Source organism: Pelecanus crispus, chromosome 27 (genome assembly GCF_030463565.1).
Source record: "Pelecanus crispus isolate bPelCri1 chromosome 27, bPelCri1.pri, whole genome shotgun sequence".
NCBI classification, from domain to species: domain Eukaryota; kingdom Metazoa; phylum Chordata; class Aves; order Pelecaniformes; family Pelecanidae; genus Pelecanus; species Pelecanus crispus.
Window position 1 is genome coordinate 2,589,276 of NC_134669.1, and position 22,911 is coordinate 2,612,186.

Below are 22,911 nucleotides of genomic sequence, written 5' to 3' on the forward strand. Positions count from 1 at the left end.
GCGTTGGGTCTCCTCTGAGCGTGGGGTGGGTGCTGGAGATGGCGTTGGGTCTCCGCTGGGCATGGGGTGGGTGCTGGAGATGGCGTTGGGTCTCCTCTGGGCGTGGGGTGGTCGATGGACATGGCGTTGGGTCTCCTCTGAGCGTGGGGTGGGTGCTGGAGATGGCATTGGGTCTTCTCTGGTCATGGGGTGGGTGCTGGAGATGGCGTTGGGTCTCCTCTGAGCGTGGGGTGGGTGCTGGAGATGGCATTGGGTCTTCTCTGGTCATGGGGTGGGTGCTGGAGATGGCGTTGGGTCTCCTCTGGGTGTGGGGTGGGTGCTGGAGATGGCGTTGGGTCTCCTCTGGGCGTGGGGTGGGTGCTGGAGATGGCGTTGGGTCTCCTCTGGTCATGGGGTGGGTGCTGGAGATGGCGTTGGGTCCCATCTGGTCATGGGGTGGGTGCTGGGCATGGCGTTGGGTCTCCTCTGAGCGTGGGGTGGGTGCTGGAGATGGTGCTGGGTCCCACTGAGCATTGGGTGGGTGCTGGACATGGCCTTGGGGCGCAGCTGGCTAAGGGGTGGTTGATGGACGTGGTATTGGGTCCCACCTGGACATGGGGTGGGTGCTTGGCATGGGGTGGGTGCTGGGCACGGCGTTGGGTCCCATCAGGGCATGGGGTGGTCGACACCATGGGGTGGTCACTGGGTGCCACCACCCCCCCATCTGAGCCTGGGCCAGGAACGGGTCCGTGGGGTGCTCTGCACCCTTGGGTGCCCCCACCCGGTCATGGGGTGGGTGCTGAGGTCCGGCCACCCTTGGGTGCCAGGGGTCAACTGCGAGGTGAACCCCGACGACTGCGCCAGCGACCCCTGCGTCCACGGCGTCTGCCAGGACGGCATCGGCCGCTACGACTGCGTCTGCCAGCCCGGCTTCACAGGTGGGTGCCCATGGGTGCTGGGGGGTCTTGGTGCCCACTGGGTGCTCCCATGGGTGCTGGGGGGTCTTGGTGCCCACTGGGTGCTCCCATGGGTGCTGGGGGGTCTTGGTGCCCACTGGGTGCCCATGTTGGGTGCCCGTGTTGGGTGCCCCATGGATTATCCATGTTGGGTGTCCACATTGGGTGCCCCATTGATTATCCATGTTGGGTGTCCACATTGGGTGCCCCATTGATTATCCATGTTGGGTGCCCGTGTTGGGTGCCCCATTGATTATCCATGTTGGGTGCCCGTGTTGGGTGCCCCATTGATTATCCATGTTGGGTGCCCGTGTTGGGTGCCCCATTGATTATCCATGTTGGGTGCCCGTGTTGGGTGTCCCATTGATTATCCATGTTGGGTGTCCACATTGGGTGTCCCATTGATTATCCATGTTGGGTGCCCGTGTTGGGTGCCCCATTGATTATCCATGTTGGGTGCCCGTGTTGGGTGCCCCATTGATTATCCATGTTGGGTGCCCGTGTTGGGTGCCCCATTGATTATCCATGTTGGGTGTCCACATTGGGTGTCCCATTGATTATCCATGTTGGGTGCCCGTGTTGGGTGCCCCATTGATTATCCATGTTGGGTGCCCGTGTTGGGTGCCCCATTGATTATCCATGTTGGGTGCCCGTGTTGGGTGCCCCATTGATTATCCATGTTGGGTGCCCGTGTTGGGTGCCCCATTGATTATCCATGTTGGGTGCCCGTGTTGGGTGCCCCATTGATTATCCATGTTGGGTGCCCGTGTTGGGTGCCCCATTGATTATCCATGTTGGGTGCCCGTGTTGGGTGCCCCATTGATTATCCATGTTGGGTGCCCGTGTTGGGTGCCCCATTGATTATCCATGTTGGGTGCCCGTGTTGGGTGCCCCATTGATTATCCATGTTGGGTGCCCGTGTTGGGTGTCCCATTGATTATCCATGTTGGGTGTCCACATTGGGTGTCCCATTGATTATCCATGTTGGGTGCCCGTGTTGGGTGCCCCATTGATTATCCATGTTGGGTGCCCGTGTTGGGTGCCCCATTGATTATCCATGTTGGGTGCCCGTGTTGGGTGCCCCATTGATTATCCATGTTGGGTGTCCACATTGGGTGTCCCATTGATTATCCATGTTGGGTGCCCGTGTTGGGTGCCCCATTGATTATCCATGTTGGGTGCCCGTGTTGGGTGCCCCATTGATTATCCATGTTGGGTGCCCGTGTTGGGTGCCCCATTGATTATCCATGTTGGGTGCCCGTGTTGGGTGCCCCATTGATTATCCATGTTGGGTGCCCGTGTTGGGTGCCCCATTGATTATCCATGTTGGGTGCCCGTGTTGGGTGCCCCATTGATTATCCATGTTGGGTGCCCGTGTTGGGTGCCCCATTGATTATCCATGTTGGGTGCCCGTGTTGGGTGCCCCATTGATTATCCATGTTGGGTGCCCGTGTTGGGTGCCCCATTGATTATCCATGTTGGGTGCCCGTGTTGGGTGCCCCATTGATTATCCATGTTGGGTGCCCGTGTTGGGTGCCCCATTGATTATCCATGTTGGGTGCCCGTGTTGGGTGCCCCATTGATTATCCATGTTGGGTGCCCGTGTTGGGTGCCCCATTGATTATCCATGTTGGGTGCCCGTGTTGGGTGCCCCATTGATTATCCATGTTGGGTGTCCACATTGGGTGTCCCATTGATTATCCATGTTGGGTGTCCACATTGGGTGTCCCATTGATTATCCATGTTGGGTGCCCGTGTTGGGTGCCCCATTGATTATCCATGTTGGGTGCCCGTGTTGGGTGCCCCATTGATTATCCATGTTGGGTGCTCCTGTCGATCACCCAATGCTGTTTGCCCCTCTTGGGTGCCCACGTTGACTACCTCCGTGGGGACCTCCAGGTGGGTGCTCACCAGGGTGCCCCCGCCGACACCCGCCATGCCCCGCCCCCCCCCAGGGTCCCGCTGCAACGTGGAGATCAACGAATGCGCCTCCAACCCCTGCCACGAGGGTGGCACCTGCGTGGACGGCGCCAACGGCTTCACCTGCCTCTGCCCGCCCGGCACCCGCGACACCCAGTGCCGCCCCAGCACCCGCGCCTGCCGCAGCAGCCCCTGCGCCCACGGCACCTGCCGCGACCACGGGGACGGGTGAGGGCCCGCCGGGTGCCGTTGGGAGGGGGGGGGTGGGAAGGGGTGGGGGGTGGCTGGGGGTGGCTGGGGGGAGCACCCGAGGGTGCCCAGTGGGGGGTCCAGGGGTGTCTGAGAGGCCCTGGGTGCTGACGGGTGCTGATGGGTGCCCATGGGGGTGCATGAGGTTGCCCATGGGTGGCCTTGGGTGCGTAGGGAGCACCTGAGGGTGCCCATGTGTGCCCGGTGGGGGGTTCAGGGGTGTCTGAGAGGCCCTGGGTGCTGATGGGTGCATTGGGTGCCCACGGGGTGCCCAAGGGTGCCCGGTGGGGGGTCCAGGGGTGTCTGAGAGAGGCCCAGGGTGCTGATGGGTGCCCATGGGGGTGCATGAGGTTGCCCATGGGTGCTGATGGGTGGCCTTGGGTGCGTAGGGAGCACCTGAGGGTGCCCATGGGTGCCCGGTGGGGGGTTCAGGGGTGTCTGAGAGGCCCTGGGTGCTGATGGGTGCATTGGGTGCCCACGGGGTGCCCAAGGGTGCCCGGTGGGGGGTCCAGGGGAGTCTGAGAGAGCCCCTGGGTGCTGATGGGTGCCCATGGGGGTGCATGAGGTTGCCCATGGGTGGCCTTGGGTGCATAGGGAGCACCTGAGGGTGCCCATGGGTGCCTGGTTGGGGGGTCCAGGGGTGTCTGAGAGGCTCTGGGTGCTGATGGGTGCCCTGGGTGCCCATGGGTGCCCAAGGGTGTCCATGGGAGCCCAGTGGGGAGTTCAGGGGAGTCTGAGAGAGCCCCTGGGTGCTGATGGGTGCCCATGGGGGTGCATGAGGTTGCCCATGGGTGCTGATGGGTGCCCATGGGGGTGCATGAGGTTGCCCATGGGTGGCCTTGGGTGCGTAGGGAGCACCTGAGGGTGCCCATGGGTGCCTGGTTGGGGGGTCCAGGGGTGTCTGAGAGGCTCTGGGTGCTGATGGGTGCCCTGGGTGCCCATGGGTGCCCAAGGGTGTCCATGGGAGCCCAGTGGGGAGTTCAGGGGAGTCTGAGAGAGCCCCTGGGTGCTGATGGGTGCCCATGGGGGTGCATGAGGTTGCCCATGGGTGCTGATGGGTGCCCATGGGGGTGCATGAGGTTGCCCATGGGTGGCCTTGGGTGCGTAGGGAGCACCTGAGGGTGCCCATGGGTGCCTGGTTGGGGGGTCCAGGGGTGTCTGAGAGGCTCTGGGTGCTGATGGGTGCCCTGGGTGCCCATGGGGTGCCCAAGGGTGTCCGTGGGTGCCCAGTGGGGGGTTCAGGGGTGTCTGAGAGAGGCCCTGGGTGCTGATGGGTGCCCATGGGGGTGCATGAGGTTGCCCATGGGTGGCCTTGGGTGCGTAGGGAGCACCTGAGGGTGCCCATGTGTGCCCAGTGGGGGGTTCTGGGGTGTCTGAGAGGCCCTGGGTGCTGATGGGTGCATTGGGTGCCCACGGGGTGCCCAAGGGTGCCCGGTGGGGGGTCCAGGGGTGTCTGAGAGAGGCCCAGGGTGCTGATGGGTGCCCATGGGGGTGCATGAGGTTGCCCATGGGTGCTGATGGGTGGCCTTGGGTGCGTAGGGAGCACCTGAGGGTGCCCATGGGTGCCTGGTTGGGGGGTCCAGGGGTGTCTGAGAGGCTCTGGGTGCTGATGGGTGCCCTGGGTGCCCATGGGTGCCCAAGGGTGTCCATGGGAGCCCAGTGGGGAGTTCAGGGGAGTCTGAGAGAGCCCCTGGGTGCTGATGGGTGCCCATGGGGGTGCATGAGGTTGCCCATGGGTGGCCTTGGGTGCGTAGGGAGCACCTGAGGGTGCCCAAGGGTGCCCGGTGGGGGGTTCAGGGGTGTCTGAGAGAGGCCCTGGGTGCTGACAGGTGCCTGGGTGGGAGCCCAAGGGTGTCCATGGGTGCATGGGGGGGGGGTGCCTGAGGTTGTCCATGGGTGCCTGGGGGTTGTCCAGGGGTGCATGGGGGTGCCTATGGGTGCCTGAGGTGGGGGGGTGCCCACGGGTGCTCATGTGGGTGCTGATGGGTGCTGATGGAGACTCGTGGGGTGCCCCTGGGTGCTGGGGGGGTGCCCTTGGGGGTGGCAGGGGGCACGTGCGGGTGCCCGTGAGCACTTGGGGGGTGCCAAGGGAGACACCCACGGGTGCCCACGGGGGTGCCTTTGGAGGGGGGGGGTGGCTGGCTGGGGGCACCCTTGGGCGCCCAGCACCCACGCGTGCCCCCGCCAACAGGTTCACCTGCGAGTGCCAGGCGGGCTGGGGGGGCCCCACGTGCGCCCGCAGGGAGGACCCCTGTGCCACCCGGCCCTGCCGCCACGGGGGCACCTGCACCCCCCTGGGTGGGGGGTACCGCTGCGCCTGCCGCCCGGGATACTGGGGTACGGCCCCGGGGACACCCTGGGGACCCCCTGCCCAACCTGGGGACACCCTGGGGACCCCCTGCCTGACCTGGGGACCCCCTGGGGACCCCCTGCCCGACCTGGGGACCCCCTGCCCGCCCTGGGGACACCCTGGGGACCCCCTGCCTGCCCTGGGGACCCCCTGCCTGCCCTGGGGACACCCTGGGGACCCCCTGCCCACCCTGGGGACACCCTGCCTGACCTGGGGACACCCTGGGGACACCCTGCCCAACCTGGGGACACCCTGGGGACCCCCTGCCCGACCTGGGGACCCCCTGCCCACCCACCCTGGGAACCCCCTGGGGACCCCCTGCCTGACCTGGGGACCCCCTGGGGACCCCCTGCCCACCCTGGGGACACCCTGCCCAACCTGGGGACACCCTGGGGACACCCTGCCCACCCTGGGGACATCCTGGGGACCCCCTGCCCGACCTGGGGACCCCCTGCCCACCCACCCTGGGAACCCCCTGGGGACCCCCTGCCCGCCCTGGGAACACTCTGGGGACCCCCTGCCCACCCTGGGGACATTCTGGGGACCCCAGCCCACCCTGGGGACCCCTTGGGGACCCCCTGCTCACCCTGGGGACACCCTGGGGACCGTCTGCCCACCCTGGGGACACCCTCACCACCCTGGGGACCCCCTGGGGACCCTCTGCCCCCTCCGGGTGCCCCTTGGGGACCCCCTGCCCACCCTGGGGACCCTCTGCCCACCCTGGGGACACCTTGGGGACATTCTGGGGACCCCAGCCCACCCTGGGGACCCCTTGGGGACCCCCTGCCCACCCTGGGGACACCCTGGGGACTGTCTGCCCACCCTGGGGACACCCCCACCACCCTGGGGACCCCCTGGGGACCCTCTGCCCCCTCCGGGGACCCCTTGGGGACCCCCTGCCCACCCTGGGGACCCTCTGCCCACCCTGGGGACACCTTGGGGACATTCTGGGGACCCCAGCCCACCCTGGGGACCCCTTGGGGACCCCCTGCCCACCCTGGGGACCCTCTGCCCAACCTGGGGACACCCTGGGAGACCCCCAGCCCACCCTGGGGACCCAGCCAGCCCCTCCACCGTGCCCGTGTCCCCTGCCAGCCCCATGTCCCCCCCCATGGCCATGCCACCATCCCCATGTCCCCACTGTCCCCCTGTCCCCACCATCCCCATGTCCTCTGCTCTCCCCATGTCCCCACCGAGGCCATGCCACCTTCTGTCCCCATGTCCCCCCGTGTCCCCGTGTCCCCACCGTCCCCATGTCCCCACCGTGCACATGCCACCCTCTGTCTCCATGTCCCCCACTGTCCCCATGTCCCCCCATGTCCCCATGTCCCACCATGCCCATGTCCCCATGTCCCCCACTGTCCCCACCACGCTCATGTCCCCCACTGTCCCCATGTCCCCATGTCCCCCGCTGTCCCCACCACGCTCATGTCCCCCACTGTCCCCATGTCCCCACCATGCCCATGCCACCCCCGTCCCCACCATGCCCATGTCCCCCACTGTCCCCATGTCCCCCGCTGTCCCCACGTCCCCCACTGTCCCCGTGCCCCCAGGGTGACACGTGTGTGTCCCCCCCCCAGGAGCCCAGTGCCAGGCGGAGGTGGACGAGTGCGCCTCGGGGCCGTGCCACCACGGGGGCACCTGCCTGGACGGCGCTGGCACCTACCGCTGCCTCTGCGCCCTGCCCTTCACAGGTGGGCACCCATGGGTGCTGGGGGGCGGTCCGGGGTGGGGGGACACCTCTGCGCCCTGCCCTTCACAGGTGGGCACCCATGGGTGCTGGGGGGCGGTCCGGGGTGGGGGGACACCTCTGCGCCCTGCCCTTCACAGGTGGGCACCCATGGGTGCTGGGGGGGGCGGTCCGGGATAGGGGGACACCTCTGCGCCCTGCCCTTCACAGGTGGGCACCCATGGGTGCTGGGGGGGGCGGTCCGGGGTGGGGGGACACCTCTGCGCCCTGCCCTTCACAGGTGGGCACCCATGGGTGCTGGGGGGGGCGGTCCGGGATAGGGGGACACCTCTGCGCCCTGCCCTTCACAGGTGGGCACCCATGGGTGCTGGGGGGGCGGTCCGGGGTGGGGGGACACCTCTGCACCCTGCCCTTCACAGGTGGGCACCCATGGGTGCTGAGTGTCACCATGGGTGGGGGCTGCATACCTGGTGGCTTTGTCCCATGCCCTGATGGGTGCCACCATGTCAGACATCCAGTGGTGGCCATGCCCATGGGTGCCACCATGCTGGGTGTTGGGGGGTGGTGGTGGTGTCCTGATGGGTGCCACCACGCTCGGTTCCCTGATGGGTGCCACCACGCTGGGTGCCCCCCATGATGGCCATGCCCTGATGGGTGCCACCACGCTGGATGCCCCCATGATGGCCATGCCCTGATGGGTGCCACCACGCTGGATGCCCCCATGATGGCCATGCCCTGATGGGTGCCACCACGCTGGGTGCCCCCCATGATGGCCATGCCCTGATGGGTGCCACCACGCTGGGTCCCCCCCATGATGGCCATGCCCTGATGGGTGCCACCACGCTGGATGCCCCCATGATGGCCATGCCCTGATGGGTGCCACCACGCTGGGTGCCCCCATGATGGCCATGCCCTGATGGGTGCCACCACGCTGGATGCCCCCATGATGGCCATGCCCTGATGGGTGCCACCACGCTGGGTGCCCCCCATGATGGCCATGCCCTGATGGGTGCCACCACGCTGGGTCCCCCCCATGATGGCCATGCCCTGATGGGTGCCACCACGCTGGATGCCCCCATGATGGCCATGCCCTGATGGGTGCCACCACGCTGGATGCCCCCATGATGGCCATGCCCTGATGGGTGCCACCACGCTGGGTGCCCCCATGATGGCCATGCCCTGATGGGTGCCACCACGCTGGGTGCCCCCATGATGGCCATGCTCTGATGGGTGCCACCACGCTGGGTCCCCCCCATGATGGCCATGCCCTGATGGGTGCCACCACGCTGGGTGCCCCCATGATGGCCATGCCCTGATGGGTGCCACCGTGCCGGGTACTCGGTGGTGGTGGTGTCCGTGCCGGGTGCTCGGTGGTGGTGGTGTCCTGATGGGTGCCACTATGCTCGGTTCCCTGATGGCTGCCACCATACTGGGTGTCCTGATGGGTGCCACCACGCTGGGTTCTCTGATGGGTGCCACTATGCTGCGTTCCCCATGGTGGCCATGTCCCCATGGGTGCCACCATGCCAGGTTCCCCATGGTGGCCATGTCCCATGGGTGCTGCCATGCTGGGCACCCGGTGGTGGCCATGTCCCCATGGGTGCCACCATGCCGGGTTCCACATGGTGGCCGTGTCCCCAAGGGTGCTGCCATGACGGGCACCCAGTGGTGTCCATGTCCCCATGGGTGCCGCCATGCCGGGTTCCCCATGGTGTCCATGACCCCATGGGTGCCGCCATGCTGGGCACCCGGTGGTGGCCATGTCCCCATGGGTGCCACCATGCCGGGTTCCACATGGTGGCCGTGTCCCCAAGGGTGCTGCCATGCTGGGCACCCAGTGGTGGCCATGTCCCCATGGGTGCCGCCATGCCGGGTTCCCCATGGTGTCCATGACCCCATGGGTGCCGCCATGCCGGGTTCCCTGTGGTGTCCACGTCCCCATGGGTGCCACCATGCCGGGCACCCAGTGGTGGCCATGTGCCCAAGGGTGTTGCCATGCCGGGCACCCGGTGGTGGCCATGTGCTCAAGGGTGCTGCCATGACGGGCACCCAGTGGCGGCCATGTCCCCATGGGTGCCACCATGCCGGGTTCCCCATGGTGTCCACGTCCCCATGGGTGCCACCATGCCGGGCACCCAGTGGTGGCCATGTGCCCAAGGGTGTTGCCATGCCGGGCACCCGGTGGTGGCCATGTGCCCAAGGGTGCTGCCATGACGGGCACCCGGTGGTGTCCATGTCCCCATGGGTGCCGCCATGCCGGGTTCCCCATGGTGTCCACGTCCCCATGGGTGCCACCATGCCGGGCACCCAGTGGTGGCCATGTGCCCAAGGGTGTTGCCATGCCGGGCACCCGGTGGTGGCCATGTGCCCAAGGGTGCTGCCATGCCGGGCACCCAGTGGTGGCCATGTGCCCAAGGGTGCTGCCATGCCGGGTTCCCTGTGGTGTCCACGTCCCCATGGGTGCCACCATGCCGGGCACCCAGTGGTGGCCATGTGCCCAAGGGTGCCGCCATGCCGGGCACCCAGTGGTGGCCATGTGCCCAAGGGTGCCGCCATGCCGGGCACCCGGTGGTGGCCATGCGCTGGTGGGTGCCTGACGCTGTCCCCGGGCGCAGGGCGGGCGTGCGAGGTGACGCTGGCCCCCTGCTCCCCCAACCCCTGCGTCAACGGCGGCAGCTGCGTCCCCACCCCCGACTACGGGGGCTTCACCTGCCGCTGCCCCCCCCGGCTGGCAAGGTACCCGCACCCCGGGGTGCCCCGCGGCCCCCCTGGCACCCCTGGGGCCCCTCTGGCGCTCCTGGGCACCCTTGGGTCACCCCCTGGCACCCCTGGGCACCCTGACCCCATTGAGCACCCTGCCCCAAGCCCCCTGACCCCCCCCCAGGCACCCTGACCCCTCCCCAAGCCCCCTGACCCCCTACCCTGGGCCCCCTGACCCCCACCCTGGGCACCCTGACCCCCACCCTGAACCCCCCCAGGCACCCTGACCCCTGCCCTGATCCCCCCCCCCCCGGGCACCCTGACCCCTGCCCTGACCCCCCCCCCCCCCGGGCACCCTGACCCCCACCCTGACCCCCCAGGCACCCTGACCCCTGCCCTGATCCCCCAAGCCCCCTGACCCCCCCAAGCCCCCTGACCCCCCACCCTGGGCACCCTGACCCCCACCCTGAACCCCCCCAGGCGACCCTGACCCCCCCCCCCCCGGGCACCCTGACCCCTGCCCTGATCCCCCAAGCCCCCTGACCCCCACCCCAGGCACCCTGACCCCCCCCCGGGCACCCTGACCCCTGCCCTGACCCCCCCCAAGCCCCCTGACCCCCCCAAGCCCCCTGACCCCCACCCCAGGCACCCTGACCCCCACCCTGAACCCCCCCAGGCACCCTGACCCCCCCCCCCCCCCGGGCACCCTGACCCCTGCCCTGATCCCCCAAGCCCCCTGACCCCCACCCCAGGCACCCTGACCCCCCCCCCCCGGGCACCCTGACCCCTGCCCTGATCCCCCAAGCCCCCTGACCCCCCCCAAGCCCCCTGACCCCCCACCCTGGGCACCCTGACCCCCACCCTGAACCCCCCCAAGCCCCCTGACCCCCCACCCCAGGCACCTGACCCCCCACCCTGAACCCCCCCAGGCACCCTGACCCCCCGTCCTGATTCCCCCCCGCCGGGCACCCTGACCCCCTCAAGCCCCCTGACCCCCCACCCCAGGCACCCTGACACCCCCCCTGGGCACCCTGACCCCTGCCCTGATCCCCCAAGCCCCCTGACCCCCACCCCAGGCACCCTGACCCCCCCCCGGGCACCCTGACCCCTGCCCTGACCCCCCCCAAGCCCCCTGACCCCCCACCCCAGGCACCCTGACCCCCACCCTGAACCCCCCCAGGCACCCTGACCCCCGCCCTGATCCCCCCCCCCCCGGGCACCCTGACCCCCCCAAGCCCCCTGACCCCCACCCCAGGCACCCTGACCCCCCCCCCAAGCCCCCTGACCCCCACCCTGGGCACCCTGACCCCCCCTGGGCACCCTGACCCCCCCAAGCCCCCTGACCCCCCACCCCAGGCACCCTGACCCCCCCCCCCCGGGCACCCTGACCCCTGCCCTGATCCCCCAAGCCCCCTGACCCCCCCCCCGGGCACCCTGACCCCCACCCTGACCCCCCCCAAGCCCCCTGACCCCCCACCGTGCCCCCCCCGCAGGCGAGCGCTGCCAGGAGGACGTGGACGAGTGCGGGCAGAGCCCCTGCCTGCACGGGGGGGGTCTGCGCCAACCAGCCCGGCACCTTCGGGTGCCTCTGCCCCCGCGGCTACGGGGGGGGGCACCTGCCAGCACGACCTCGATGACTGCCACCCCCGGTGAGGGGCGGGGGCGGGACAGCGCTGCTGGGGGGCTCTGGGGACACGGGGGGGGGCTGGGGACACTGGGGGGGCACTGGGGACACAGAGGGGACAGGGGTGTTGGGGGGCTCTGGGGACACGGGGGGGGCTCTGCGGACACGGGGGGCACTGGGACACAGAGGGGACAGGGCTGTTGGGGGGCTCTGGGGACACGGGGGGGGCTCTGCGGACACGGGGGGCACTGCGACACAGAGGGGACAGGGATGTTGGGGGGCTCTGGGGACACCGGGGGGGCTCTGGGGACACGGGGGGCACTGGGGGCACTGGGACACAGAGGGGACAGGGGTGTTGGGGGGCTCTGGGGACACCGGGGGGGCTCTGGGGACACGGGGGGCACTGGGGGCACTGGGACACAGAGGGGACAGGGGTGTTGGGGGGCTCTGGGGACATGGGGGGGGCTCTGGGGACACTGGGAGGGGGCTCTGGGGACACTGGGGGGGCACTGGGGGCACTGGGACACAGAGGGGACAGGGGTGTTGGGGGGCTCTGGGGACACGGGCGGGCTGGGGACACTGGGGGGGCTCTTGGGACATGGGGGGACTGGGGACACTGGGGGGACCAAGGGACACTGGGGGGGGCTCTGGGGACACTGGGGGATGCTGGGGGGGCTTTGGGGACACTGGGGGGGGGCTCTGGGGACACTGGGGGATGCTGGGGGGGACAGGGGACACTGGGGGGGCTCTGGGGACACTGGGGGTACTGGTGACACTGGGGGGACCAAGGGACACTGGGGGGCTTTGGGGATGCTGGGGGGGCTCTGGGGACACTGGGGGGACTGGGGACACTGGGGGGGCTCTGGGAACACTGGGGGGCTTTGGGGATGCTGGGGGGGCTCTGGGGACACTGGGGGGCTTTGGGGACACTGAGGGGGCTCTGGGGACACTGGGGGGCTTTGGGGACACTGGGGGGGCTCTGTGGACACTGGGGGATGCTGGGGGGGACAGGGGACACTGGGGGGGCTCTGGGGACACTGGGGGTACTGGTGACACTGGGGGGACCAAGGGACACTGGGGGGCTTTGGGGATGCTGGGGGGGCTCTGGGGACACTGGGGGGGCTCTGGGGGGACTGGGGGGACTGGGGACACTGGGGGGCTTTGGGGACACTGGGGGGGCTCTGGGGACACTGGGGGATGCTGGGGGGGACAGGGGACACTGGGGGGGGGCTCTGGGGACACTGGGGGGCTTTGGGGACCCCAGGGGGAGCAGGGACCCTCGGGGGGGTTTGGGGACCTGGGGGTCACCAGGACACCGAGGGACTTGGGGACCCCAGGGGGCCTGTGAGCGGGGGGGGGGAGGGGAGGTGACCCCTGCCCCGTGCCCCCCCAGAGCCCTGCCTGAACGGGGGCACCTGCCGGGACGGGGTGGGGACCTTCTCCTGCGCCTGCCCCCCCGGCTTCGGGGGCCCCCGCTGCGACGCCGAGGAGGACGAGTGCCGGAGCCGGCCCTGCCGCAACGGCGGCACCTGCGCCGACCACGTCAACAGCTTCACCTGCGCCTGCGCCGCCGGCTGGACCGGCCGCCTCTGCCAGCACAACGTGCCCGACTGCACCCACAGGTGCCACCCGCCCCCGCCCCCGCAGCTCTCGGCACCCTCGGGTGGGCCCGGGTCTCCCCGTGCCCATGTGGGGTTCCCCATCAGCACCTGGAGGTGTCAGCACCCTTGGGTGGCCTTGGGTGGCTCCAGGTGGCCCCAGGTCTCCCCATGCCCATGTGAGGTTCCCCATCAGCATCTGGAGGTGTCAGCACCCTTGGGTGGCCTTGGGTGGCTCCAGGTGGCCCCAGGTCTCCCCATGCCCAAGTGAGGTTCTCCATCAGCATCTGGAGGTGTCAGCACCCTTGGGTGGCCCCAGGTCTCCCCGTGCCCATGTGAGGTTCCCCATCAGCACCCAGAGCTCTTGGCACCCTTGGGTGGTCCCGGGTGGCCCCAGGTCTCCCCATGCCCATGCAATGTCCCCAGTAGCGTATGAAGGTGTCAGCACCCTTGGGTGGCCCCAAGACTCCCCATGCCCAAGTGAGGTCCCCATCAGCAGCTGGAGCTGTCAGCACCCTTGGGTGGTCCCAGGTGGCCTTGGGTGGTCCCTGGTGGCCCCAGGACTCCCCATGCCCATGTGAGGTCCTTATCGGCACCTGGAGCTGTTGGCACCCTTGGGTGGTCCTGGGTGGCCCCAGGTCTCCCCGTGCCCATGTGAGGTTCCCCATCAGCATCTGGAGGTGTCAGCACCCTTGGGTGGCCCCAGGTCTCCCCGTGCCCATGTGAGGTTCCCCATCAGCATCTGGAGGTGTCAGCACCCTTGGGTGGCCCCAGGTCTCCCCGTGCCCATGTGAGGTTCCCCATCAGCATCTGGAGGTGTCAGCACCCTTGGGTGGCCCCAGGTCTCCCCGTGCCCATGTGAGGTTCCCCATCAGCACCCAGAGCTCTTGGCACCCTCGGGTGGTCCCGGGTGGCCCCAGGTCTCCCCATGCCCATGCAATGTCCCCAGTAGCGTATGAAGGTGTCAGCACCCTTGGGTGGCCCCAAGACTCCCCATGCCCATGTGAGGTTCCCCATCTGCACCTGGAGGTGTCAGCACCCTTGGGTGGCCTTGGGTGGCTCCAGGTGGCCCCAGGTCTCCCCGTGCCCATGTGAGGTTCTCCATCAGCATCTGGAGGTGTCAGCACCCTTGGGTGGCCCCAGGTCTCCCCGTGCCCATGTGAGGTTCCCCATCAGCACCCAGAGCTCTTGGCACCCTTGGGTGGTCCCGGGTGGCCCCAGGTCTCCCCATGCCCATGTGAGGTTCCCCACCTGCACCCAGAGGTGTCAGCACCCTTGGGTGGTCCCAGGTGGCCTTGGGTGGTCCCTGGTGGCCCCAAGACTCCCCATGGCCATGTGAGATTCCCCATCAGCACCCGGAGGTCTCGGCACCCTCAGGTGGTCCTGGGTGGCCCCAGGTGGCCCCATGCCCATGCGATGTCCCCAGTAGCGTATGAAGGTGTCAGCACCCTTGGGTGGTCCTGGGTGGCCTTGGGTGGCCCCAGGTCTCCCCCTTCTCCTACAATGTCCCCAAGTGCACCTGCAGGTACCAGCACCCATGGGTGCCCCCGGAAACCCCATAACTCCCTTCTCTAACCCACAGCACCCATGGGTGCCCCTGGAACCCCCATAACTCCCTTCTCCAAACCACCAGCACCCATGGGTGCCCCTGGAACCCCCATAACTCCCTTCTCCAACCCACAGCACCCATGGGTGCCCCTGGAACCCCCGTAACTCCCTTCTCCAGCCCACCAGCACCCATGGGTGCCCCTGGAACCCCCATAACTCCCTTCTGCAGCCCACCCCACAGCACCCAAGGGTGCCAGCGGGGGCACCCATGGGTGCTGACCCCCTGTCCCCCCCCCCCCCCAACAGCTCCTGCTTCAACGGGGGCACCTGCGTGGACGGCGTCGCCTCCTTCACGTGCCGCTGCCCGCCCCGGCTTCACGGGCGCCCACTGCCAGCACCCGGCGGACGGGTGCCGGGGGCGGCCCTGCCTGCGCGGCGGCACCTGCGTGGCCGCCGGGGACACCTACCGCTGCCTGTGCCCGCCCGGCTTCGCCGGCACCCGCTGCCAGGTGAGGGGCGCCCACCCTGACCCCCTCCCCGGTGCCCCACAACTGGGTGCCCCAGCACCCACCACTGGGCACCCCAACTCCCCCAATGTCTGTTCCTGAGGGTCTCACCTGCCCCCCATGACACCCATAGGTGCCCCCCGGGTGCTCCCCACCCTGACCCCCACCCTGACTCCCCTTCCCCACTCCCCAAGCCCCCCCTCCCCATGAGCTGGTGCTCTGGGTGCCCCAGCACCCACCACTGGGCACCCCAAGCCCCCCCAAACCCTGTTCCTGAGGGTCTCACCCACCCCCCATGACACCCATAGGTGCCCCCCTGGGTGCCCCCCTGGGTGCCCCCCACCCTGAGCCCCCTCCCCGCTCCACAAGCCCACCCTCCCCACTGCCCCACAACTGGGTGCCCCAGCACCCACCACTGGGCACCCCGACTCCCCCAATGTCTGTTCCTGAGGGTCTCACCTGCCCCCCATGACACCCATAGGTGCCCCCCGGGTGCTCCCCCACCCTGACCCCCACCCTGACTCCCCTTCCCCACTCCCCAAGCCCCCCCTCCCCGGTGCCCCACAACTGGGTGCCCCAGCACCCACCACTGGGCACCCCAACTCCCCCAATGTCTGTTCCTGAGGCACCCCCCCCCCATGACACCCATAGGTGCCCCCCGGGTGCTCCCCCACCCTGACCCCCACCCTGACTCCCCTTCCCCACTCCCCAAGCCCACCCTCCCCATGAGCTGGGTGCTCTGGGTGCCCCAGCACCCACCACTGGGCACCCCAAGCCCCCCAAACCCTGTCCCTGAGCCCCCTCCCACCCCCATGCCACCCATAGGTGCCCCCCATGCTGCCCCCCCACCCTCACCCCCCCATTCCCCACTCCCCAACCCCCCCCTCCCCATAAGCTGGGTGCCCCATCACCCACCACTGGGCACCCCAAACCCTGTCCCTTAGCCCCCTCCCACCGCCCCCCATGCCACCCAAAGGTGTCCCCCTCCCTGACCCCCACCCTGACCCCCACCCTGACCCCGCAGACGCCGCTGGAGCTGTGCGGGGGGGCACCCTGCGAGCCGGGTGGGCGCTGCAGGCAGGGGGGCACCGCGGGCGCCGTGGGCGCCGTGGGCACCGTGGGCACCGTGGGCACCGCGGGCAGCGCCTGCCTGCTCCCCAACCTCACCTGTGCCGCCGTGGCCGCCCTCAGAGGTCAGCACCCACCCACCCAGTTTGGGACTGGGAGCACTGGGAGGGGGCTGGGAGCCTGGGTGCATGGGTGCCCGCCCAGTTTGGGACTGGGAGCACTGGGAGGGGGCTGGGAGCCAGGGTGCATGGGTGCCCACCCAGTTTGGGGTACTGGGGGGACTGGGAGGGGGCTGGGAGCCTGGGTGCATGGGTGCCCCGCCCAGTTTGGGACTGGGAGCACTGGGAGGGGGCCGGGAGCCGGGGTGCATGGGTGCCCGCCCAGTTTGGGACTGGGAGCACTGGGAGGGGGCTGGGAGCCGGGGTGCATGGGTGCCCACCCAGTTTGGGGTACTGGGGGGACTGGGAGGGGGCTGGGAGCCTGGGTGCATGGGTGCCCGCCCAGTTTGGGACTGGGAGCACTGGGAGGGGGCCAGGAGCCGGGGTGCATGGGTGCCCGCCCAGTTTGGGACTGGGAGCACTGGGAGGGGGCTGGGAGCCAGGGTGCATGGGTGCCCGCCCAGTTTGGGACTGGGAGCACTGGGAGGGGGCCAGGAGCCGGGGTGCATGGGTGCCCGCCCAGTTTGGGACTGGGAGCACTGGGAGGGGGCTGGGAGCCAGGGTGAATGGGTGCCCGCCCAGTTTGGGGTACTGGGGGGACTGGGAGGGGGCCGGGAGCCAGGGTGCATGGGTGCCCACCCAGTTTGGGGTACTGGGGGGACTGGGAGGGGGCCGGGAGCCAGGGTGCATGGGTGCCCACCCAGTTTGGGGTACTGGGAGCACTGGGAGGGGGCTGGGAGCCTGGGTGCATGGGTGCCCGCCCAGTTTGGGACTGGGAGCACTGGGAGGGGGCCGGGAGCCTGGGTGCATGGGTGCCCACCCAGTTTGGGGTACTGGGGGGACTGGGAGGGGGCCGGGAGCCTGGGTGCATGGGTGCCTGCCCAGTTTGGGTTACTGGGAGCACTGGGAGGGGGCTGGGAGCCAGGGTGCATGGGTGCCCACCCAGTTTGGGGTACTGGGGGGACTGGGAGGGGGCTGGGAGCCTGGGTGCATGGGTGCCCGCCCAGTTTGGGACTGGAGCACTGGGAGGGGGCCAGGAGCCGGGGTGCATGGGTGCCCGCCCAGTTTGGACTGGGAGCACTGGGAGGGGGCTGGGAGCCTGGGTGCATGGGTGCCCGCCCAGTTTGGGACTGGGAGCACTGGGAGGGGGCCAGGAGCCGGGGTGCATGGGTGCCCGCCCAGTTTGGGACTGGGAGCACTGGGAGGGGGCTGGGAGCCAGGGTGAATGGGTGCCCGCCCAGTTTGGGGTACTGGGGGGACTGGGAGGGGGCCGGGAGCCAGGGTGCATGGGTGCCCACCCAGTTTGGGGTACTGGGGGGACTGGGAGGGGGCCGGGAGCCAGGGTGCATGGGTGCCCACCCAGTTTGGGGTACTGGGAGCACTGGGAGGGGGCTGGGAGCCTGGGTGCATGGGTGCCCGCCCAGTTTGGGACTGGGAGCACTGGGAGGGGGCCGGGAGCCTGGGTGCATGGGTGCCCACCCAGTTTGGGGTACTGGGGGGACTGGGAGGGGGCCGGGAGCCTGGGTGCATGGGTGCCTGCCCAGTTTGGGTTACTGGGAGCACTGGTAGGGGGCCGGGAGCCTGGGTGCATGGGTGCCCACCCAGTTTGGGGTACTGGGGGGACTGGGAGGGGGCTGGGAGCCTGGGTACATGGGTGCCCGCCCAGTTTGGGACTGGGAGCACTGGGAGGGGGCTGGGAGCCAGGGTGCATGGGTGCCCACCCAGTTTGGGACTGGGAGCACTGGGAGGGGGCCGGGAGCCTGGGTGCATGGGTGCCCACCCAGTTTGGGACTGGGAGCACTGGGAGGGGGCCGGGAGCCTGGGTGCATGGGTGCCCGCCCCAGTTTGGGACTGGGAGCACTGGGAGGGGGCCGGGAGCCTGGGTGCATGGGTGCCCGCCCAGTTTGGGGTATTGGGGGGACTGGGAGGGAGCACTGGTAGGGGGCCGGGAGCCTGGGTGCATGGGTGCCCGCCCAGTTTGGGACTGGGAGCACTGGGAGGGGGCTGGGAGCCGGGGTGCATGGGTGCCCGCCCAGTTTGGGACTGGGAGCACTGGGAGGGGGCCGGGAGCCTGGGTGCATGGGTGCCCGCCCAGTTTGGGACTGGGAGCACTGGGAGGGGGCCGGGAGCCGGGGTGCATGGGTGCCCGCCCAGTTTGGGTTACTGGGAGCACTGGGAGGGGGCTGGGAGCCAGGGTGCATGGGTGCCCGCCCAGTTTGGGACTGGGAGCACTGGGAGGGGGCTGGGAGCCAGGGTGCATGGGTGCCCACCCAGTTTGGGGTACTGGGAGCACTGGGAGGGGGCTGGGAGCCTGGGTGCATGGGTGCCCGCCCAGTTTGGGACTGGGAGCACTGGGAGGGGGCTGTGAGCCTGGGTGCATGGGTGCCCGCCCAGTTTGGGTTACTGGGAGCACTGGGAGGGGGCCGGGAGCCTGGGTGCATGGGTGCCCACCCAGTTTGGGGTACTGGGGGGACTGGGAGGGGGCCGGGAGCCTGGGTGCATGGGTGCCTGCCCAGTTTGGGTTACTGGGAGCACTGGTAGGGGGCCGGGAGCCTGGGTGCATGGGTGCCCGCCCAGTTTGGGACTGGGAGCACTGGGAGGGGGCTGGGAGCCAGGGTGCATGGGTGCCCGCCCAGTTTGGGACTGGGAGCACTGGGAGGGGGCCGGGAGCCTGGGTGCATGGGTGCCTGCCCAGTTTGGGACTGGGAGCACTGGGAGGGGGCTGGGAGCCGGGGTGCATGGGTGCCCGCCCAGTTTGGGACTGGGAGCACTGGGAGGGGGCCGGGAGCCTGGGTGCATGGGTGCCCGCCCAGTTTGGGACTGGGAGCACTGGGAGGGGGCCGGGAGCCTGGGTGCATGGGTGCGCCGCCCAGTTTGGGTTACTGGGAGCACTGGGAGGGGGCTGGGAGCCAGGGTGCATGGGTGCCCGCCCAGTTTGGGACTGGGAGCACTGGGAGGGGGCTGGGAGCCAGGGTGCATGGGTGCCCACCCAGTTTGGGGTACTGGGAGCACTGGGAGGGGGCTGGGAGCCTGGGTGCATGGGTGCCCGCCCAGTTTGGGACTGGGAGCACTGGGAGGGGGCTGTGAGCCAGGGTGCATGGGTGCCCGCCCAGTTTGGGACTGGGAGCACTGGAGGGGGCCAGGAGCCGGGGTGCATGGGTGCCCGCCCAGTTTGGGACTGGGAGCACTGGGAGGGGGCCGGGAGCCTGGGTGCATGGGTGCCCGCCCAGTTTGGGACTGGGAGCACTGGGAGGGGGCCGGGAGCCTGGGTACATGGGTGCCCGCCCAGTTTGGGGACTGGGAGCACTGGGAGGGGGCTGGGAGCCTGGGTGCATGGGTGCCCGCCCAGTTTGGGGTACTGGGGGGACTGGGAGGGGGCTGGGAGCCAGGGTGCATGGGTGCCCGCCCAGTTTGGGGTGCTAGGGGGACTGGGAACACAGACACCTGGGTGCCGTCCCAGTTTGGGGACTGGGAGCACTGGGAGGGGGCTAAGGAGCCTGAACACGTGGGTGCCCTCCCAGTTTGGGGTACTGGGAGCACTGGGAGGGTTCAGAGGCACCCGGACGCCTGGGCCCGCTCCCAGTTTGGGTTACTGGGAGCACTGGAGGGTTCAGAGGCACCCGGACGCCTGGGCCCGCTCCCAGTTTGGGGTACTGGGAGCACTGGGAGGGGGCTAAGGAGCCCGAACACGTGGGTGCCCTCCCAGTTTGGGTTACTGGGAGCACTGGGAGGGTTCAGAGGCACCCGGACGCCTGGGCCCGCTCCCAGTTTGGGGTACTGGGAGCACTGGGAGGGGGCTAAGGAGCCTGAACACGTGGGTGCCCTCCCAGTTTGGGGTACTGGGAGCACTGGGAGGGGGCTAAGGAGCCTGAACACGTGGGTGCCCTCCCAGTTTGGGGTACTGGGAGCACTGGGAGGGGGCTAAGGAGCCTGAACACGTGGGTGCCCTCCCAGTTTGGGTTACTGGGAGCACTGGGAGGGTTCAGAGGCACCCGGACGCCTGGGCCCGCTCCCAGTTTGGGGTACTGGGAGCACTGGGAGGGGGCTAAGGAGCCTGAACACGTGGGTGCCCTCCCAGTTTGGGGTACTGGGAGCACTGGGAGGGGGCTAAGGAGCCTGAACACGTGGGTGCCCTCCCAGTTTGGGGTACTGGGAGCACTGGGAGGGTTCAGAGGCACCCGGACGCCTGGGCCCGCTCCCAGTTTGGGGTACTGGGAGCACTGGGAGGGTTCAGAGGCACCCGGACGCCTGGGCCCGCTCCCAGTTTGGGTTACTGGGAGCACTGGGAGGGTTCAGAGGCACCCGGACGCCTGGGCCCGCTCCCAGTTTGGGGGTACTGGGAGCACTGGGAGGGGGCTAAGGAGCCTGAACACGTGGGTGCCCTCCCAGTTTGGGTTACTGGGAGCACTGGGAGGGTTCAAAGGCACCCGGACGCCTGGGCCCGCTCCCAGTTTGGGGTACTGGGAGCACTGGGAGGGGGCTAAGGAGTTGAACAGTGGGTGCCCTCCCAGTTTGGGGTACTGGGAGCACTGGGAGGGGGCTAAGGAGCCTGAACACGTGGGTGCCCTCCCAGTTTGGGTTACTGGGAGCACTGGGAGGGGGCTAAGGAGCCTGAACACGTGGGTGCCCTCCCAGTTTGGGTTACTGGGAGCACTGGGAGGGGGCTAAGGAGCCTGAACACGTGGGTGCCCTCCCAGTTTGGGGTACTGGGAGCACTGGGAGGGTTCAGAGGCACCCGGACGCCTGGGCCCGCTCCCAGTTTGGGGTACTGGACCCCCGGGCGCCCGGGTGCCCCCGCTGACGGCCCCGCCCGCAGGGGTGCCCCTGGCCCAGGTTTGCCACGGGCGCGGGCGCTGCGTGGGTGCTGGGGCCGGGGGGCACCGGTGCCTGTGCCGGGACGGCTACGCCGGCGCCTACTGCCAGAGCCCCCGCCACCCCTGCCTGCCCAGCCCCTGCCTGCACGGCGCCGCCTGCCGCGCCTACGGCCCCCGCGTACCAGTGCCAGGTGAGCGCCCGCGGCACCCAAGGGTGCTGCTGCGGTGGGTGCCGGGGGGGGGCAAGGGGTGGTCACGCCGGCTGCGTGGTGAGATGGGCGCTGGGGTGCGCGAGCTGCCGGCGCCCACCGCCCCTCGTGGTGGGGACACCCCGGGGTGCCCCTCCTGACACCGAGGGTGTCACCACCCCCAGCGTGGGTGTCCCTTGGGTGCTGGGTGCCTCCCCCCCGGAGCACCCATGGGTGCTCTCCCAACCCAACCGCTGCATTTGGGGCTCAGCTGACTGGTTTTGGGGTGCCCGGGCACCCCCCCCGTGTTGGGGACACCCCAGGGTGCCCGTCCTGACACCGAGGGTGTCACCACCCCCAGCGTGGGTGTCCCTTGGGTGCTGGGTGCCTCCCCCCCGGAGCACCCATGGGTGCTCTCCCAACCCAACCGCTGCATTTGGGGCTCAGCTGACTGGTTTTGGGGTGCCCGGGCACCCCCCCCGTGTTGGGGACACCCCAGGGTGCCCGTCCTGACACCGAGGGTGTCACCACCCCCAGCGTGGGTGTCCCTTGGGTGCTGGGTGCCTCCCCCCCGGAGCACCCATGGGTGCTCTCCCAACCCAACCGCTGCATTTGGGGCTCAGCTGACTGGTTTTGGGGTGCCCGGGCACCCCCCCCGTGTTGGGGACACCCCGGGGTGCCCCTCCTGACACCGAGGGGGGCATCATCCCCAGGGTGGGTGTCCCTTGGGTGCTGGGTGCCTCCCCCCCGGAGCACCCATGGGTGCTCTCCCAACCCAACCGCTGCATTTGGGGCTCAGCTGAGCTTTTTGGGGTGCCCTTGGGTGCCCCTGGGTTGGGGTGGTGGCCTGGAGGTGATGGAGCACCCATGGGTGCTCTCCCAACCCAACCGCAGCATGTGAGGCTCATCTGGCCATTTTGGGGTGCCCCTGGGCTGGGTGGGTGGCCGGGGGGTGATGGAGCACCCATGGGTGCCGTCCCTACCCAAGAGCAGCATGTGAGGCTCATCTGGCCATTTTGGGGTGCCCCGGGGCTGGGCGGGTGGCCGGGGGGCGATGGAGCACCCATGGGTGCTCTCCCAACCCAACCGCAGCATGTGAGGCTCATCTGGCCATTTTGGGGTGCCCCTGGGTGCCCCTGGGCTGGGTGGGTGGCGGGGGTGATGGAGCACCCATGGGTGCTCTCCCAACCCAACCGCAGCATGTGAGGCTCATTGGGCCGTTTCGGGGTGCCCTGGGGCTGGGTGGGTGGCCGGGGGGCGATGGAGCACCCATGGGTGCTCTCCCAACCCAACCGCAGCATGTGAGGCTCATCTGGCCATTTTGGGGTGCCCCGGGGCCTGGGCGCGTTGCGGGGCGCTGGAGCACCCATGGGTGCTGTCCCCGCAGTGCCCGCCGGGCTACGCGGGCCGCGAGTGCCAGCTGGAGGTGGACGGGTGCCGGTCGCAGCCCTGCCGGAACGGGGGCACCTGCCTGGACCTCGGGGGGCGCTACCTCTGCTCCTGCCCGCCCGGCACCCGGGGTGCGTGCTCCCGGACCCCCGCGGGACCCCCAGGGACCCCCAG

General features: G+C 69.5%; 1 protein-coding gene across 1 annotated transcript in view; it reads left to right on the forward strand.

Annotated features, from left to right (window-relative positions):
* NOTCH3 (notch receptor 3) overlaps window positions 1-22,868 on the forward strand; it is a gene marked incomplete at its 3' end in the record, with an annotated part of 36,335 nt that extends 13,467 nt beyond the window's left edge. The window contains 14 exon segments of the mRNA XM_075725143.1: window positions 807-917; window positions 2,891-3,083; window positions 5,296-5,441; window positions 9,760-9,836; window positions 9,838-9,880; window positions 11,338-11,368; window positions 11,370-11,448; window positions 11,450-11,500; window positions 12,864-13,090; window positions 14,921-14,978; window positions 14,980-15,123; window positions 16,145-16,313; window positions 21,163-21,338; window positions 22,736-22,868. Of these exon segments, the coding sequence (XP_075581258.1) occupies window positions 807-917; window positions 2,891-3,083; window positions 5,296-5,441; window positions 9,760-9,836; window positions 9,838-9,880; window positions 11,338-11,368; window positions 11,370-11,448; window positions 11,450-11,500; window positions 12,864-13,090; window positions 14,921-14,978; window positions 14,980-15,123; window positions 16,145-16,313; window positions 21,163-21,338; window positions 22,736-22,868 (1,638 nt within the window).
* Window positions 22,869-22,911: the final 43 nt, after the last annotated feature.